This window comes from Somniosus microcephalus, chromosome 1 (genome assembly GCF_052327205.1).
Source record: "Somniosus microcephalus isolate GS21.2 chromosome 1, FLI_Smic_1.0, whole genome shotgun sequence".
In the NCBI taxonomy this organism is placed as follows: Eukaryota; Metazoa; Chordata; class Chondrichthyes; order Squaliformes; family Somniosidae; genus Somniosus; species Somniosus microcephalus.
Genome location: NC_140987.1, coordinates 17,554,912 through 17,574,783, shown reverse-complemented (window position 1 = coordinate 17,574,783; position 19,872 = coordinate 17,554,912). Strand labels below are relative to the sequence as shown.

At 47.8% G+C, this 19,872-nt stretch overlaps 1 protein-coding gene across 2 annotated transcripts in view; it reads right to left on the bottom strand.

Moving 5' to 3' along the window:
• Positions 1–313: 313 nt before the first annotated feature.
• Positions 314–19,872, bottom strand: part of LOC147123956 (CXADR-like membrane protein) — a 31,086-nt gene continuing 11,527 nt past the window's right edge. Inside the window, exons 2-6 of one of the 2 annotated variants that reach the window (XM_085970858.1) lie at positions 11,208–11,606; positions 9,907–10,275; positions 6,081–6,464; positions 5,394–5,417; positions 314–2,568 (exon numbers count right to left, since the gene is read on the bottom strand). In XM_085970858.1, the coding sequence (XP_085826984.1) occupies positions 5,413–5,417; positions 6,081–6,464; positions 9,907–10,275; positions 11,208–11,606 (1,157 nt within the window). In that variant the 3' untranslated portion in view covers positions 314–2,568; positions 5,394–5,412. The other variant, XM_085970803.1, reaches the window with a different exon arrangement.

Below are 19,872 nucleotides of genomic sequence, written 5' to 3'. Positions count from 1 at the left end.
TGAAGTGTTTCCTACGTTACAGCAGTGACTACACTTCAAAAAGTACTTCATTGGCTGGAAAGCACTTTGGGACATCCTGAGGTTGTGAAAGGCGCTATAGAAATGCAAGTCTTTCTTTCTTTCTTTCAAGATCTTCAGGAAAAAAGTGCAAACGGCTAAAACAAGCCACGAAAAATGCACAGACAAAAATTATAAAATATCTTTTATTAATGTGTATATCGATATAAATTACAGAGTGTAAATAGTTTCAAAACCAAGCAAACTATTGGCAGTCCCGTATGATAACACTAGCCCCTCCCACCCACCCCCCCAATCCCCTCTCAGCCACCGCGGCAACTAAATCACCACCTCACACTGTGTCTGCTGCACCGGGTCTGCACCGGGGAACTCCGAACCCCCCAGCACAAAATGGAGCTGGAAGTAGAAGATTCCGCACCTTGTGTAGACACATCTCAACTCACCGACGCATACGAGAGCATGGGCCTTACACTAAACATCCGTAAGACAAAGGTCCTCTACCAACCTGCCCCCGCCTACAGTACTGCCCCTCCGATTATCAAAATCCACGACAAGGCCATGGACAACGTGGACCACTTTCCATACCTCGGGAGCTTATTGTCAACAAGGGCAGACGTCGACGACAAAGTCCAACACCGCCTTCAGTGTGCCAGTGCAGCCTTCGGTCACCTGAGGAAGAGAGTGTTTGAAGACCAGGACCTCAAACCCGGCACTAAGCTCATGGTCTACAGAGCAGCAGTGATAGCCATGTACAGCAGGCACCTCAAAGCACTGGAGAGGTACCACCAACGCTGCATCCGTAAGATCCTGCAAATCCATTGGCAGGATAGCCGCACCAACGTCCGTGTTCTCGCTCAGGCCAACATCCCCAGCATTGAAGCTTTGACCACGTTCAATCAGCTCCGATGGACGGGTCACATTGTCCACATGCCTGATATGAGACTCCCAAAACAAACGCTCTACTCGGAACGCCGACACGACAAGAGAGCCCCAGGTGGGCAGAGGAAACACTTCAAGGACACCCTCAAAGCCTCCTTGAAAAAGTGTAACATCCCCACTGACACCTGGGAATCCCTGGCCCAAGACCGCACAAAGTGGAGGAGAAGCATCCGGGAAGGCGCCGAACACCTTGAGTCTCTTCGCCGGGAGCAAGCGGAAGCCAAGCGCAAGGAGCGCACGTCAACCCAAGCACCCCACCCACCCGCCCCTTCAACCACCGTCTGCCCCACCTGTGACAGAGAATGTAGGTCCCGCATTAGACTCATCAGTCACCTGAGAACTCATTTTTAATGTGGAAGCAAGTCATCCTCGGTTCCGAGGGACTGCCTAAGAAGACAACATGAGCTACGTTGCTGGGGCAGCACAGGGGAGCGTTTACTCAGCATCCTAGAGGCGTGTATCTGGTGCGCCTTTCATCTTTTCTTGAATGAAAACAAGTTCAGCTCCGTAATGTTAGACAGCGTCTACAGCACAGAAACAGGCCAATCGGCCCAACTGGTCCGTGCCGGTGTTTATGCTCCACACGAGCCTCCTCCCACCCCTCTTCATCTCACCCCATCTGTATATCCTTCTATTCCTTTCTCCCTCAGGTGTTTATCGAGCTTCCCCTTAAATGCATCTCTGCTATTCGCCTCAGACCACTCTGTGGTAGCGAGTTCCACATTCTCACCACTCTCTGGGTAAACCGTTTTTCTTTTTAAAGAAGTTTCCCCAGAATTTCCTATTAAATTTATTAGTGACTACCTTATATTCATGTCCTCTGGGTTTGGACTCCCCTCCCTCAAAAGTAGAAACAAATTCTCTATGTCTGTTGAGTCTCTCAATAATAGAGCCTTAACCACCCTTTGTCATCACTCTTGTATCAACCCATCCACTGTCTTTATTGAAGGGATGGTGCCCCCACTGTGCCAAACATTGTTTCACCCATGATTAGCGCAATCATTTACAGCCAAACATCTTCCAAAGTGCAGCCCGGTGTTGTAACTCTCGAGAACATTCAGGACAACCTGCGTCATGAATAATTCGAACAATACTCTTGAATTTGAGCAATCATTCGGGTCATTTTGTGTCAAGGTTTCCTGTAAGCTTCCTCTCTCTCTTTCTCTACATCTGTGTCCAGCCGCACAAAGACAAATAACGACAGATTGATGGATGCTCTCCTACACAGGCAGTGCTGTTCTGGCAAAGCACTTTACCAAGTTGAAGCACAGAGCATGATGAGGAGGTCAGTGGATAACATTGTGCTCTTCGCAGTTGCGACCAAAAAAAAAAATGGTAAAAATGGAAATAAGTTGCCTCGGAATAGTTCGTGTTGCAGTAGATATTGCGTCTCCCATGGTGCGGAATTGCCCTGGCAAGCAACAGGATGTTATCGTTCTCGGTGTTCCAGGATCTGAGCCTAACTAAAGGCTCCTCAATACACAGGACCAACCCTTCACTATACAGTACAAGGTTCCATTGTTCAGAAATGAAATCGGAGGCGATCTCGCCGAGACTTCAGGCCGACTGTGAACAGGGACTTTGTTTTAAATAGATGAACCCTCCAGCTGCCTGTCAAGAAAACAAGAACCAGGAGAGCGAGCGTCAGTCATAAAAATAAATACGCGCTGAGCTGCCTACAATAAGGTATGAAAATAACTTTCAACGCTAACATAGGAACATTAGGAGGCCATTCAGCCCCTCGAGCCTGCTCCGCCATTCAGTCAGATCGTGGCTGATCTGCATCTCAACTCCATCCACCCGCCTTGGTTCCTTATCCTTTGATACCCTCGCCCAACAACTATCGATCTCTGCCTTGAAAGCTCCAATTCACCCCCAGCATCCACAGCCTTTTGGGGGGGGGGGGGGGGGGAAAGAGTTTCAGATTTCCACCACCCATTGTGTGAAGAAAGGCTTCCTGACATCACCCTGAATGGCCTGGCTTTAATTTTCAGGTTGTGCCCCCCCTTGTTCAAGAGTCTCCCCCCCCCCCCCCCATTAGAGGAGATAGCTTCTCCATATCGAACAAAACCAGAAGCAAAACCTCATGGTGTAGGTCGCCGGGTTGCAGGGACGTGAGGAGTGCGCGATGGTGAGAGGCGTTTACAGAAAGTGCACCCACCTTACAATGTACCTGGTCATGGGGCAACATGGAGTGGAGGAGAAGCTGTGACCTCGCCTTGTCCAACAGCTTAAACAGCCAATCCTCAGCACTGGTGCTGCTGCCAATATTGCTAAGGAACTTACCCTCCACAAACCACACGGCTGTTTTTACAGAAAATAGTTCCCCCACTGCCAGATGACTAGTGATGACAGGATTGGACAGGCCTCATTCAGAAACATTTTAAAGACTACAACAACAACAACTAGCTTTTATATAGCACCATTAACGTAGACAAACGTCCCAAGGCGCTTCACAGGAACGCTATCGGACAAGAAATTGGCTTTGAACCAAAGAAGGAGATATTAGGACAGGAAGATGTAGGTTTTAAGGAGAGTCTTAAAGGAGGAGCAAGAGGTAGAGAGGCGGAGAGATTTAAGGAGGGAATTCCACAGCTCAGGGCCCACCCAGCTGAAGGCACGGCCGCCAATGTGGAGCGAAGGAAGTAAGGGATGCGAAAGAGAATTGGAGGAACTCAGAGATCTGAGGGTTGTAGGGCTGGAGGAGGTTACAAAGATAGGGAGTGTATATTTATACACACGGATATATCGGTTTATACACTGTATGGATAGATCGGCATTCATGTGTTCAACCATACATGTTTTTTCGGTGCTTTGGCAACATAAGATGTACCTTGTCATGCTAATAAAGCAATTTGAATTGAATTGATAGGGAGAGGCAAGACCATGGAGGGAGTTGAAGACGAGGATGAGAATTTTAAGATTGAGATGTTGCTGGATCGGGAGCCAAAATAAATACAAACATATGGACAAAACATTATTTCTTTCAGTCAGTTTATAATATACAGAGTGTTACTGATGTAGATTACTGGGCTCCTTAACATCCATTGTGGAGTTTGAAATTTTTTTTTAACGACGCCAAACTCTATTCTTGTTGCCACTCATGGTACATTAAAGCTTTGTGTGGCCTAGAAATTCGGTGGAGCCCCAAACGGGGCGCCAAGCTCGCCTGGGCGCCAGAATTACCGCTGAGAACGGAGCCGTTGCGCCCGCCCGAAATTCAGTTTGGAGCGCCCCAAGAGGGATGCGGGACACTGCTCGAGGCGCCCCGCATCCCTCTTGGGGCGCTGAAACTGAATATCGCAGCGCAACGTGCCGCAGCACCACACGCTGCGGCACGGCGCGCTGCGGTACTGCAGCCCTTCCTCCCCTTCTTAAGGGGGAGAGGCTGCACCAGCGCGATGACCGATCGCGAGTGCCGGCAAAAGAGCCCGGCACCGAGGAGAAGTGCCGGGCTCTCGGGACACAGCCGGCACTGCCCGGGGGGGGGGGGGGAAGGGAAACAGGAGGCCGGGGACGGAGGTGCTGGCAGGCGGCCACCAAAAAAAATGGCTGCCCCACACCTCCACCTTAATTTGCGCCACTGCCGCCACAGGTAGGCCCCGTGAACCGGGCGCAATTTGCGACCGGCGTTACAGAGGCGGGCGCGACCAAATATCGTGATCGGGGCGGTAGCGGGGCGCTGCGCACACCAATGATGTCATCGGTGGCGGCGCAGCGCTACAGGCTAACGCCGCCATTAGCGCCCCGCTAAATATCGCGGGAGGCGTGGCCAGTGGCGCTAAAGTCACTGAGTGCCCTCTTTAGGCGCTAACTGGTGGCGCAGCCCACTGAATTTCTAGGCCTAAGAGTTTTATTGAGGCTTGGGGTTACAGCAGAGTCCGATTGACTACAAATTATTGACATGTAAAGACTTGCATTTATATAGCGCCTTTCATGACCTCAGGACGTCCCAAAGCACTTTACAGCCAATGAAGTACTTTTTGAAGTGTAGTCACTGTTGTAATGTAGGAAACGTGGCAGCCAATTTGCGCACAGCAAGCTCCCACAAACAGCAATGAGATAATGACCAGATAATCTGTTTAAGTAATGCTGGTTCAGGGATAAATATTGGCCCCAGGACACCAGGGAGAACTCCCCCCCCCCCCCCCCCCCCCCCGCTTCCACCACTCTTCTTCAGTGCCACGGGATCTTTTACAACGGAGAGGGCAGATCAGGCTTCGGTTTAACATCTCATCCGAAAGACAGCACCTCCGACAGAGCAGCACTCCCTCAGCACTGCACTGGGAGTGTCAGCCTAGAGAGCAGAGGTAAAAACAGAAAAAACAAAGTAATACTGTAGATGCCCTTTTGTGAATCGCATTCAGGACTGGAACCTGGTACAGAGACAGCAGACCAACAAAGGGTCATGTAGTGAGTCACAGGTGTTTACTTACCCTCGGGCTGTACGGTCACTTAATCTGTGGGGGGAAATAGAAAAGTAAATATTCAACTGTACTTAGTCCAATAGACATTCAGTATTTTAAACTTACCATACATGAGAGGTATCTAATATGTAAGATAATAGAAATTGGAATTAAAACTATGAATTGCAAAGCCAGATATCCCCACCTCAAAGTTGAGGAATGTACCAAAGATTTTTTAGGGACGTTGAAGGTTGGAGAGTTGAGAACTATTATTCACACACACAGTCCTGAGTCTCTGTATTCTGGGACGATGTGGTTTTATTTCCAACATATTTATCAATGGGGCTATTGGTAAAAGGGAAATGAAACATTCCTCAAATGGATTGAAATGACCCTAAAACCCCACAGATTCCAGGGCCACCACCATTGCAGAAATCCGTGTCCCTGACAACACTACTTTGCATAATACTCCCATTCTTCTAAAACCTCGGTCAAGAGATCTTCTAGTATATATGAAATGATAAAATTCTGATGAACAACTCTTAAAATTATCTGTCACAGTTAAAAATTTCAGTGTATTGATCAAGATCTGGAGAAGCAGGTTTATGGTTTTCAGTCACATTTGGGGTCCATTTTTATCAATTTGAGCAGTAATTACCTCACTGATTATTTCCTCGTACCTGGTTTAAATCACAAAACAGCCAAAGATTGACGTACCTTTTATTCTAATGAAGAGAATGATCCCCGTTATCAGAAGGAGGAGAAATTTAGCTAGAGGGATCAGGCACAGCATCCCGATAATGAAATTCGAGTAGTTCCTGTCATCAGCGGGGAAGTGGATCTGACGGACGTCTCTCCCGTGTTCATTTACAGCCACACAGCTGTAGTCCCCTCTCAGCGTTGGGTTCAGAATCTCTCCCACAGTTTGATGTTTGTCCGGCACTCGTGTGACTGTCGTGCTACTGCTGTCCACGGGCAGTGCGCTGTTTTCAGGGTCGATCCATGTGATGTTTGCGGGTGGTTCCCCTTCAACCTTGCACACGATGGTGTCTCCGGTTATATTATCGGTCACAACCGACAGCTCCAAGATGGTGGCTGGGGCTTGGGGAGCAAGGAAAGATGTAGATAAGTCCTTTGTGAATTGTTAAAACTTAAGGAACATAAGACCTGGTTTCAGAATGGGCTGTAAAGAAAGAAAGAAAGTCTTGCATTTATATAGCGCCTTTCACGACCTCAGGGTGTCCCAAAGTGGTTTACAGCCAATGAAGTACTTTTGAAGTGGATTCGCTGTTGTAATGTAGGAAACGAGGCAGCCAATTTGAGCACAGCAAGCTCCCACAAATAGCAATGTGATAATGACTGGATAATTTGGTTTTAGTGACGTTGATTGATTGATTAAGGGGTAAATATTGGCCAAGACACAGGGGAGAACTCCCCTGCTCTTCTTCAAAATTAGAACGTAAGAAATAGGAGCAGGAGTCGGCCCTTCGAGCCTGCTCCACCATTCAATGAGATCATGGCTCCATTCACCGGCTCTATCATCGTATCCCTTGATGCCCTTACTAGTCAGAAATCTATCGACTCCGGTTTTGAATGTATCCAATGACTGAGCCTCCACAGCCCTCTGGGGTACAGAATTCCAAAGATTCACCACCCCCTGTGTGAAGAAATGTCTTCTCATCTCAGTCCTGAATGGCCTACCCTTTATCCTGAGGCTGTGGCCCCTGGTTCTAGACTCCCCAGCTAAGGGAAACATTCTCCCAACATCCACCCTATCAAGCCCTGTAATAATTTTGTATACTTCAATGAGATCCTCTCTCACTCTTCTGAATTCAAGAGAATACAGGCCTAGTTTACTCAATCTCTTCTCATACGACAGTCCCGCCATCCCCAGAATCAATCTCGTGAACCTTTGCTGCACTCCCTCTATGTCAAGTATATCCTTCCTTGGGTAAGGAGACCAAAATTGTAGTACACAGTACTCCAGGTGTGGTCTCACCAAGGCCCTATATAATTGGAGTAAGACTTCTTCACTCCTCTTGTAATGAAGGCCAGCGTACCATTTGCCTTCCTAATGGCTTGCTGCACCTGCATATTCACTTTCAGTGACTCATGTACAAGGACACCCAGGTCCCTTTGAGCATCTGCATTCCCCAATATTTCACCATTTAGGAAATATTCTGCCTTTCTGTTTTTTCTACCAAAGTGGATAACTTCACATTTATCCACATTATAATCCTGTTACCATTTTAAACCTCAATTAAAATTCTAAACGTAAGGGAATGCAACCCAAGTTTATGTAACCTGTCGTCATTATTTACCCCTTTAAGTCCTGGTATCCTGGTACCACCCCCACAAAACCCAATATAGCCTTCGTGTAATGAGATTCGCCAAATTGAACATATATTCCTGAGAGAAGGAGCGATTAAGAGACAATGGCCCAGAACTTGGTGTCGGGGGCTTGCCGCGCGTGCAAGCCCCCGATGTGCGCTCACCCTGCGCGCCGACATCTGAAACCTGGCCCGCAGTGGATTTCCTTTCACAGGCCAGGTTCAGCTGTCGGCGCAATGTGCTAACCTGACCCAGCGGCGTGGTTAGTGCGATGTGCCGGCTGGAATCAGGTGAGCACTGTTCAGCCAATCAGGGGAGGGGAAACTTCATTCATAAGTTTGAGAGTAAGAACTGTCAAACTCATGAGAAGTACTGCACCCCAAAACACTACCTAAACTTTAAATAAAATTTAAAAAAAACATCCCAATCATTAAATTAAGTATAAATAAGTTAAAAAAAATAATTTAAACAATAATTTTTTTTTGAAAAAAATAAATTTTTAATAAAAAGGGTCTAAAACTAAACTTACCTTATTGTAGATTCTTTAAAATAATAAACCTGTGGAAAAAAAAATTCTAAATTGCACTAAAACACCACTTACCTGTAAAAATAAATACTTACGTGTGTTTTTTACAAGCGTAAAGACCGGAGGCCTTTAGACATGCGCAAATCCCCCAAAACAGAGGAAATCCAAGACGCACGCGCTGCCCCCTACAGCGCACGCGCTAGCCTCTTCAACTCTTGGGTTAGAGGAGAGGAAATGCTGGTTTTCAGCGCATGCGCTGTGCATGCTGAAAACCGGCATTTCCTCCGGCCAGACGCGTGAGTACCCCTTCCGTACTCGCGCGTTTGGGGAGGAATTTCTGCCCCATTGAGAGATGGGGCAAGACAAAAGGAAATAGTAATGGGACAAGTGAAGAAACAAAAGATGGCTCTAGATGAAGTGTAAATGGCACAGAATGAAAGACAGCTGCCACGTGGGAGAGAGATTTTTTTTTTTTTAAATAATCAAATAATAACTTGTTTTTGTTGTTGAACGGCATGGTTCTAATTTTAAGATTACATCCCATTATTTTGGACTCCTCCACCAGAGGAAATAGTTTCTCTGTTCCTCAGGGCAGTGTCCTCGGCCCAACCATCTTCAGCTGCTTCATCAGTGACCTTCCCTCCAACATAAGGTCAGAAATGGGGATGTTCGCTGATGACTGCACAGTGTTCAGCGCCATTCACAACTCCTCAGATAATGAAGCAGTCCATGCCCGCATGCAACAAGACCTGGACGACGTTCAGGCTTGGGCTGATAAGTGGCAGGTAACATTCGCGCCACACAAGTGCCAGGCAATGACTGTCTCCAACAAACGAGAGTCTAACCATCTCCCCTTGACATTCAATGGCATTACCATCACCGAATCCCCCACTATCAACATCCTGGGGATCACCATTAACCAGAAACTTAACTGGACCAGCCACATAAATACTGTGGTAACAAGAGCAGGTCAGAGGCTAGGTATTCTGCGGCGAGTGTCTCACCTCCTGACTCCCCAAAGCCTTTCCACCATCTACAAGGCACAAGGAGTGTGATGGAATACTCTCCACTTGCCTGGATGAGTGCAGCTCCAACAACACTCGAGAAGCTCGACACCATCCAGGACAAAGCAGCCCGCTTGATTGGCACCCCATCCACCACCTTAAACATTCACTCCCTCCTCCACCGGCGTACCGTGGCTGCAGTGTGTACCATCTACAAGATGGACTGCAGCAACTCGCCAAGGCTTCTTCAGCAGCACCTCCCAAACCCGCGACCTCTACCACCTAGAACGACAAGGGCAGCAGACGCATGGGAACACCACCGCCTCCAAGTTCCCCTCCAAGTCACACGCCATCCTGACTTAGACGTACATCGCCGTTCCTTCATCGTCGCTGGGTCAAAATCCTGGAACTCCCTCCCTAACAACACTGTGGGAGTACCTTCACCACACGGACTGCAGCGCTTCAAGAAGGCGGCTCACCACCACCACCTTCTCAAGGGCAACGAGGGTTGGGCAATAAATGCTGGCATTGCCAGCGACGCCCACATCCCATAAAACAAATTTTAAAATGTTTTAAAAATTAAATAAAACACCATTAAAAACATTCAATGACCAGATGAGAAAATACATAAATGGTCAAAAGTCATGTTTTCCTGTTATCATTGACGTAGATGTTTCCTTACCGACAACCTGTAGTCTCATCACATCCTGAGTCACGTTTTCCCCTCGCCCATTCTCGATGTGTACGTGACAGAAGTAGTCGCTGGTGTCGTTCAGCCCCAGGTCCCTCATCCTTATGGAGGCGTCTCCTTGGGTTGTGTTTCCGATCAGCTCATATTGATCTCCTTGATTTACATTAACTGTGTCAGAATAGTGAGAACCAGCGGCGAGGGAACGAGTGTGATTAAAAACAGTGGACTCTTGGCGTGGATTCTTCTTCATCCAGAGGACAGTGATGGAGCTCGGATACCGGCCAGGGGGACTGAAGGTGCAGGGCAGTGTGGCAGAATCTCCCGTCATGCCAGTCACTGGCCGGTTATTGTTCTTATCAGCTGAGGTAGAGAAGGGTTTTAAAGAATGGACATTATTCATTTGCACAGTGCCTGGAGACAGTTTACACTACGTTTGCATGTGTGGCGATATTCACTGAAACAGAAAGTGAGGCATCTTTACAACAAATATAAAGGTCTACTTCCCCTCCAGTAAAAAGAAAGGCTTGCATTTCTATAGCGCCTTTCATGACCTCAGGACGTCCAAAAGCACTTTACAGGCAATGAAGTACTTTTGAAGTGGAGTCACTGTTGTAATGTAGGAAACGCAGGAGACAATTTGTGCACAGCAAGCTCCCACAAGCAGCACTGTGATAACGACCCAGATCATCTGTTTCTCAGTGATGTTGGCTGAGGAATAAATATTGGCCAGGACACCTGGGGAGAACTCCCCTGCTCTTCTTCGAATATTGCTGTGGGATCTTTTACGTCCACTTCAGAGAGCAGATGGGGCCTCGGTTTAATGGCTCATCTGAAAGATGGCACCTCCGACAGTGCAGCACTCCCTCAGTACTGCACTGGGGGTGTGTGTGCCTGGATTATGGGCTCAAGTCCCTGGAGTGGGACTTGAACACACAACCTTCTGACTCAGAGGCAAGAGCGCTACCCACTGAGCCATGGCAGACACAGAAATGGCTAAGATGAGATTTAATGAAGGTTTTTTTAAATTATAAAGAGTTTTGATAGAACATAAGCTTGGGTCAAAGAGGACAGTTCACATGATGTGATTGAGGGGGCGGGAAGGCGTTCGGGGCGGATATGCATGAAAAGAAAAAATTTACAGGGCTATTGGGGGAAAGAGCCGGGGAGTAGGACTAATTTGAGAGCTCTTTCAAAGAGCCATCACAGGCACAATGGGCCGAATGGCCTCCTTCTGTGTTGGATGATTCTATGACCCCAATTATCAGATTTTCCAACTTTAAACAATTCCTCACCTGTTACCACAAGAATTGTTTGAAACAAGCTTTGGGATGTTTGATTGGAATATTCCTGGAAATCCACAAGGCAAATATATTGCTGATAGTTATCGCGTAGAGTCAATGATTTAATGATGATGGAAGCGTCGTTCTCCCTCGGGTTTCCCAGCACTCGGTAGCGCGCCTTTATATTCTGGTGGATCTGATTCTCAAACCCATTGCTCTGCGAGTTTAGCGACGGATAATTTGTGTAACTAAAAAGCGTCACATTTATCCACCTTTCTTCCCAGGTGACAGTGATGTTGCCTTGATATCCAGGGTGAGGGTGAGTGAACTTGCAGAACAGAACAACAGACTTCCCTTCCCTACCTGTCACCCTATCCGGGGTCTCCATGCTCCAGTTATACTCACTGAAACCTGTGAGACATAAGAAAGAATCGTAAAAAGCACAGAATTAGTAAAAGACCTTCCAACCCTCTCATCAAGCTTCATGCGATGTGCAATCTGAAATAGGATGCACTGCAGCAACTCGCCGAGGCTTCTTCGGCAGCACCTCCCAAACCAGCAACCTCCACCACCTAGAAGGACAAGGGCAGCAGGTGCATGGGAACACCACCGTCTCCAAGTTCCCCTCCAAGTCACACACCATCCCAACTTGGAAATATATCGGCCGTTCCTTCATCGTCGCTGGGTCAAAATCCTGGAACTCCCTCCCTAACAGCACTGTGGGAGTACCTTCACCGCACAACTGCAGCGGTTCAAGAAGGCGGCTCACCACCACCTTCTCAAGGACAACTCAGGATGGGCAATAAATGCCAGCTTTAATCAAGAAAAAGCTCTTTCCTGCCAAAAGACTCTACCCAACGTTTTGTAAATCACTTCCCTGGCCTGTATTGGATGATGTGTAAGCGGTTTTTGATCCTAGCCCAATTGCTAGACGGACGGTTCGAATCGCCCCCACCTTACGAATGTTCTATACCCGGGAATTATTATTCAGAGCGTAAATGGAATAAGTCACGGACAGGAATGCTTTGGTGAAAAATCAAACTTGTATTTATTTGGTCTAACATACACTGGCTAAAACATGCACTACTAAATGAAATCACTGTCTCTGTGGAGAATAAAATCCAGGTTACAAACAACATACATTGCTTTGAGCAGTGAAAAGGCCAGTTTGGGAATTCCAGTGCAAGATGAACATGCTGGGAAATACAACAGTGGATGAGAATCATTTACTGCATGGCCGATCCATTTAGCTCAAAGTCATTCAGCACATTCCGGATTATACTATGGCAGACTGTGTAGGGTCAGTGTTCCGACTTCACACTCCTGGCTGGGAGCTACCAATGGTGGGAAAGTTGTGTGCTGTACGTACCTTTCTAGGCCCTTGCTCTCCCGAGACCCTGTACTCATTTTTCTCATATCATCTAAAGCACTGGACGTGGTTATGATGGGGGGAAAAGATTTATTGCAGCAAAAAGTGCAGGTAACAAAGCACAGCACAATAACTCCAGCCTACAACCATGGAGCCCAGCTCACACAGTGTGTCAACCGTAGTTTTGCATTATACTCCATCTGGAGCACGGTGTTCAGTCCTGGGCCCCGCACCTCAGGAAGGATATATTGGCCTTGGAGGGGGAACAGCACAGATTCACAGAATGATACCCGGGGCTACAAGGGTTAAATTACAAGGACAGGCTGCATAGACTTGGCTTGTGTTCCCTTAAATATAGAAGATTAAGGGGTGATCTAATCGAGGTGTTTAAGATGATTAAACGATTTGATAGGGTAGATAGAGATAAACTATTTCCTCTGGTGGGGGGGGGTGGAGGGAGTCCGGAACAAGGGGGAATAACCTTAAAATTAGAGCCAGGCCGTTCAGGGGTGATGTCAGGAAGCACCTCGTCACACAAAGGGTGGTGGAAATCTGGAACTCCAATTCCAATTCCAATTCAATTCAAATGCTTTATTGGCATGAAAGTTTACAGAGAACCATATTGCCAAAGCTTACATAGCAAAAAGGTACAGTTTTCCAACATTCTGTAGGTGTCAATCGATTTGACATTTGTTGGGTACATACAATATTACTTTTAAACAATATTAATTTTAAACAGTCTTTCTACTTCATTTGGTACGTTCAATATTAATTTTAAACAGTCTTAATTTTAAACAGTCCTCAGGTTGTGACATGTTGTTACATATTTGGCCCCAAGGTATGGTCTGTCTCCTTCTCCCAGGACTAATCTCAATTTTGACAGGTCATCCAATTCCTTGAAATCTGGGGTTGTTTGGCTTAGCTTGTTGAATAATATGTTTCTTGATGTGTTGAATTTTTCGCATTTTAGGAGGAAATGCATTTCTGTTTCAACCTCGCCGGCCAGACATTGATCGCATATTCTATTCTCTCTAGGCTGCCAGGATTTCTCCCCCAGGAAGCTGTCGAGGCTGGGGGTCAATTGAAAATTTCAAAACTGAGATTGGTAGATTTTTTGTTAAGAAAGGGTATTAAGGGGTAGGGAGCCAAGACGGGTAAATGGAGTTAAGATACAGATCAGCCATGATCTAATTAAATGGTGGAGCAGGCTCGAGGGACTGAATGGCCTCCTCCTGTTCCTATGTTCCTAAGTTACACCACCTTGTGGGCAAACACTACTCCTAACAATTCATCCTTACAGTATAGGTTTATTCATTTTGTTTACCTGCATAGTCAGAATGAAAGAAAACAGGAGTGAGTGAAAGAGACAGGGGAGACAAAGAGAGTGAGACGGGAAAACAGAGCGAGTGAGTGAGGGGAGAGAGCACAAGAACTGCAGAGAGGAAGGAGAGAAAGAGACAGAGATAGGGAGAGGGCGAAAGAAGAGAGCGAGAGAGAGAAAGAGGTACTGAGGAGAGCAAAGGGGAAGAAAGTGAAAGAGGAAAAAGTGAGACTGAAAGTAGAGGGGGAGAGAGAAACAAGAGAAATATAGGAGAGAGAGGGAAGACAGAAAGAGGAGGGGGGGAGGAGTGAAAAAGGAGAGGGCAGGGGAGAAGATGAGTAAAGAAGGAGTGAGAGAGGCAAGGAACGAAACAGAAAGCAGAGATGGGAAGAGAAAGGATAGAGAAAGAAAGGAGGGGAGAGAGAAAGGCACAGAGAGATAGAGAGCATGAGGGAGAGATAGAAAGAAAGAAAAAAAGAGATAGAGAAAGAGAGAAAAATAAGTGAAAAAAAAGTGAAAAAGAGATGCAGAAAGAGACAGACAGAGCGAGAGAGACAGAGAGAGAGCGAGAGGGACAGAAAGAGAAACACAGAGACAGAGCGAGAGACAGAGCGAGAGAGACAGAGACACAGAAAGAGAGAGACAGAGCGAGAGAGACAGAGACACAGAAAGAGATAGACAGAGCGAGAGAGACAGAGACACAGACAGAGCGAGAGGGACAGAAAGAGAAACACAGACAGAGCGAGAGACACACAGAGAGACAGAGTGTGAGAGAGAGACAGACAGAGAGACAGAGAGAGACAGACAGATAGATAGAAAGAGACAGATAGAGAGCAAGAGACAGAGAGAGAGGGAGACAGAGAGGGAGACAGAGAGGGAGACAGAGAGGGAGAGACAGAGAGGGAGAGACAGAGTGAGAGAGGGAGACAGAGAGACAGAGGGAGACAGAGAGACAGAGGGAGACAGAGAGAGAGGGAGAGAGGGAGACAGAGAGACAGAGGGAGACAGAGAGACAGAGGGAGACAGAGAGACAGAGGGAGACAGAGAGACAGAGGGAGACAGAGTAAGAGAGGCAGAAAGAGAGGGAGACAGAGAAAGACAGAGAGAGAGACAAAGAGGTAGACAGAGTAAGAGAGACAGAGTGAGAGAGGGAGACAGAGAGAGAATTGGATGACCTGTCAAAATTGAGATTAGTCCTGGGAGAAGGAGACAGACCATACCTTGGGGCCAAATATGTAACAACATGTCACAACCTGAGGACTGTTTAAAAGTAAGACTGTTTAAAATTAATATTGTTAAAAGTAATATTGTATGTACCCAACAAATGTCAAATCGATTGACACCTACAGAATGTTGGAAAACTGTACCTTTTTGCTATGTAAGCTTTGGCAATATGGTTCTCTGTAAACTTTCATGCCAATAAAGCATTTGAATTGGAAATTGGAATTGGAATTGGAGAGAGACAGAGAGAGAGAGGGAAACAGAGAGAGAGAGACAGAGAGGGGGGGAGACAGAGAGAGAGAGAGAGAGAGAGAGAGAAGACCGAGAACATGGAAGAAAGCCAAAAGGCTAAAGAGTAAGGGAACAAGCGAGACCAGCTGCATTTGTACAGATTTACAGGATGGTTGTGAATGTGACGCTGGGGTAACGAAGCTAGTTTGGGTTGAGTCCGATGGAATGCCTCGATAGGCAGGGCTGGTACTCTGGGAGGATGATAGCAAAATACTGCGGATGTTGGAAATCCGAAATAACAACAGAAAATGCTGGAAAAACTCAGCAGGTCAGGCAACATCCGTGGAGAAAAATTTGAGTTGACGTTTCGGGTCGAACCCTTCTTCAAAACTGGAAAGAAAAGATAGATCGGAGGCAGGGCTGCGATCGGACAAAAGAATAAAAGAAACAAAAGAAGTAAAAGAGACAATGAAAGGTATTAGAAGCTAGATGAGATGGTAATAGGCTGAGATTAGGTGTAAAGTGTACTGGCAGGGCAATAGATAGCTGCCAAGTGTGAGAGAGAAACAAAAGGAAAGGGGGGGGGGGAAAAGGAGTGGAAAAATTACAAGAAAAAATGAAATAGGGGCCGAGGTTATGATCTGAAATTGTTGAACTCGATATTGAGTCCAGAAGGCTGCAGAGTGCCTAATCGGAAGATGAGGTGCTGTCCCTCGAGTTTACGTTGAGCTTCCGTGGAACAATGCAAGAGCCCGAGTATGGTGAGGGCCGAGTGGGAATGGGGCGGTGAATTAAAATGACAGGCGACCAGAAGCTCGGGGTCACCCTTACGGACTGAATGGAGGTGTTCCGCAAAGCGGTCACCCAATCTGCGTTTGGTCTCCCCAATGTAGAGGAGACCGCATCGTGAGCAGCGAATACAGTATACTAGATTGCGAGAAGTACAAGTAAATCGCTGTTTCACCTGGAAGGGGTGTCTGGGGCCCTGGACAGTGGGGAGGGGGGAGGTATAGGGGCAGGTGTTACATCTCCTCCGCTTGCACGGGAAGGTGCCAGGGGAAGGGGAAGGGCTGTTTGGGGTGATAGAGGAGTGGACTAGGGTGTCTCGGAGGGAGCGGTCCCTGCGGAATGCTGAAAGGGGAGGGGAGGGGAAGATACGTTTGGTGGTGGGATCACTTTGGAGGTAGCGGAAATGCCAGAGGATGATCGGTTGAATGTGGAGGCTGGTGGGGTGAAAGGTGAGGACAAGGGGAACCCGATCGTGGTTCCGGGAGGGAGGGGCAGGGGTGAGGGCAGAAGTGCGGGAGTTAGAACTGACATGGTCGAGGGCAGTGTCGAGAGTGGGGTCGGACAGGACGAAGCGCCTCCTTCATCCCAGCCTATCTTCTGATCTTGCGAATTCCAGCTGATCACAAAAGCTATTCTGATGCACATGGAACTACTTCTGATTTTAAAACCATCCCACGCTCCTCGGGTGCGATCTACAAACAACCCTTTTGAACGTTCCTGGAGTTACCTGGACCATTGCACGGCCCTGGAACCTCCAGCCCCATTCCTCATCAGCCACTTACCCAGTTCTTTTCTTTTTTGGGAGTATGTAATGGGCCAGCTCGTGTTATTTTGTTTTTGTTGTGTGTCCATTGCCCGTATCCATTGCTCTGGGAAATCTCCCGCTCTCCCGAGACCTGCTGATTTGTACAGCTGACCCGGTTAGTTCCATTCTCCCAGCCCACGTTCAATGGCCTCTTTATAGCGACAGTGTCCCTCTGCGTCTCCATCGCGGCCTCTCTCAATCTTATCTCCGATGACAATCAGAGTTTCTGCAGACTCGGCAGTTTATGGGATGGAATGTACTCTTTCTGAGCAACCCACAAACAAATAAACTACAACTAAACTTAAAACATTAAGTGAAACTAAGCCAATTAAATTCAAATTTGCTTTCTGCTGGGGGGTGATGATAGAAACATGGAAACATAGAAGATAGGAGCAGGAGTAGGCCATTTGGCCCCTCGAGCCTGCTCCGCCATTCAATGAGATCATGGCTGATCATCCAAATTCAGTACCCTGTCCCTGCCTTCTCCCCAAACCCCTTGATCCCTTTAGCCTTAAAAAATATATCTAACTCCTTCTTGAATATATTTAATGAATTGGCCTCAACTGCCTTCTGTGGTAGAGAATTCCACAGGTTCACCACTCTCTGGGTGAAGAAATTCCTCCTCATCTCTGTCCTAAATGGCTTACCCCTTATCTTTAGACTGTGACCCCTGGTTCTGGACTCCCCCGCCATCTGGAACATCCTTCCTGCATCTAGTCTGTCCAGTCCTGTTAGAATTTTATACGTTTCAATGAGATTCCCTCTCATTCTTCTAAACTCCAGCGAGTATAAAGCCCAATCGACCCAATCTCTCCTCATATGTCATTCCTGCCATCCCAGGTATCAGTCTGGTGAATCTTCGCTGCACACCCTCCATGGCAAGAACATCCTTCCTCAGATAAGGCAACCAAAACTGCACACGGTGTGGTCTCACCAAGGCCCTGTACAACTGCAGCAAGACATCCTTGCTCCTGTACTCGCTACGAAGGCCAACATACCATTTGTCTTCTTAACCACCTGCATGCTTACCTTCAGCGACTGGTGCACAAGGACGCCCAGGTCTCGTTGCACTTCCCCTTCTCCCAATCTATTGTGATGATGCACTCCAGCCCCCGCAGTGCCCACCGGTCGTGGAAGTCCTCGAGCGTGCTCCACCTCCAGGGCCACTCGGGGCGCCAAAGTGGCCGCGGGAGAGAGGCAGGCAGTCTGGCCGAACAGCCCCCCTCGACCGCCCGATGGGATGGGGTGTAGGGCAACCAATGGCAGGAACAGGGGGCAGGAGAGGCTGTCGGAGGACATGGGACCCAACCTCCAGGAATACATCCGAGCAGCGTTGGCCGACCGCAATTAAGCGGCTCTGCTCGTCCAGAGACCTTGCTCGGTGAAGCTCATCCTGCAACTCACTGCCCCGGCGAGCCATCACCGGCACCTCCGCTGCTGCTGATGGTGGCGGTGAATCACTAAGGTTAAACAAGGGCAGCGATGTCTCGTGGGTGGCGGAGAGGAGAGGGGGGGTGGCAATGCATGGCATCAGGCAAGGGGGCAGCATCAACCAGACCCCCCGTCACCGTACCACCCCTCACAGTAACGCTAGGCAGGCCTGGGGACAACGGCGGACACATCTAATGGATACCGTGCCCATCCAAAGCACCCAGACCTGCCCCACCCCCCTCCCCAACCCAGGCCAGCAGAATGGGTCTCAATTTTGGAAGTGATTCATTTTGGTAGAAAGAATGCGGAGACACAATATAAACTAAAAGGTATAATTTTAAAGGGGGGTGCAGGATCAGAGAGGCCTGGCGGTTATGTACACACATCTTTGAACATGGCAGACCAAGTTGAGAAGGCTGTTAAAAAAGCATATGTGATCCTTGGCTTTATTAAGAGGCATAGGGCTAGAATTGCCCAGGGCCGTGGAGACGGGAATGGAGGCGTGTGGGGGGTTAAAAATCGCAAAATCGGGGGGCACGAACCCATCCCGCCCTCAACCCACCTCCATGCCCATTTCCCAGGAGGCGGGTAACCGACCTGTGCCGAGAGCCGTCTCCCCGAGGCGGGAAGGGGATTAGTGCCAATTAACTGCCTGTTAACAGGCAGTTTTTAGCCTAATCCCTATTTTTATCCCTGAAGTGTGGGCTGCCCGACGGCTCCAAACCACGCCAAGTTAGCAAGGTGGACCGTCGGGCTGAAGGACTTGAAGGGTTCGAGAGGTCCGGTGTTCAGGTGAGTGATGGGTGCATGAGTGCAGAGGTAAGTGTGTTTGGTATGTGTAAAGTGTTTAAATAAGTTTTACTTACCTTTACTTAATAATGCAGGCTTCCTTCCTTTAGGTCTCGGGAGTCCCTCATCTCACTGGCACAGAAAGCAGAATGGCCGCAAGCTGTCAAAAGTTGCAGCCTCTGCTTTCTGTTCTGGAGCGATCTCTAAATCAGCCTGAGGAAGGAATTAGCTTCAAAGAGCTGTGAAACGCTGATATTTCATCTGTCAAAAGCTCTTGACAGATGAAATGTCTATCTGTGATGTCACCTGTTGCCGGGTAGCTCTTAATTGGCCTGCTGAGCCCGCCCAGCGGGCTCAACAAGGTCAATCAAGCGAAAATCACGTGGGTTGGCTACAACTCGATGGAGGCAGGACTACAACCCCAAAAGTGGGGGTCCCGCCTCCTACACACCTCCATATATATAATCCAGCCCAAAGAGTACAAAAGCAATGAGGTTATGCTAAATGTAATGTATGTACCTTTAAGGGGGGAACTACTTACTTCAGCTCATGTATACTGTAGTACCGGCAGTGACCACACCTGTATATAACGCTGAGTAGTAATCTGTTGTTTCAGTTGCAGTTTGAACCATGTTGAGTAAACACCTGTTGTACCGTTCTCTGCAGTCCTTTTCTTATTATTACACGGACGTAACAGTGGCGACGAGCAAGTTCGAACCTA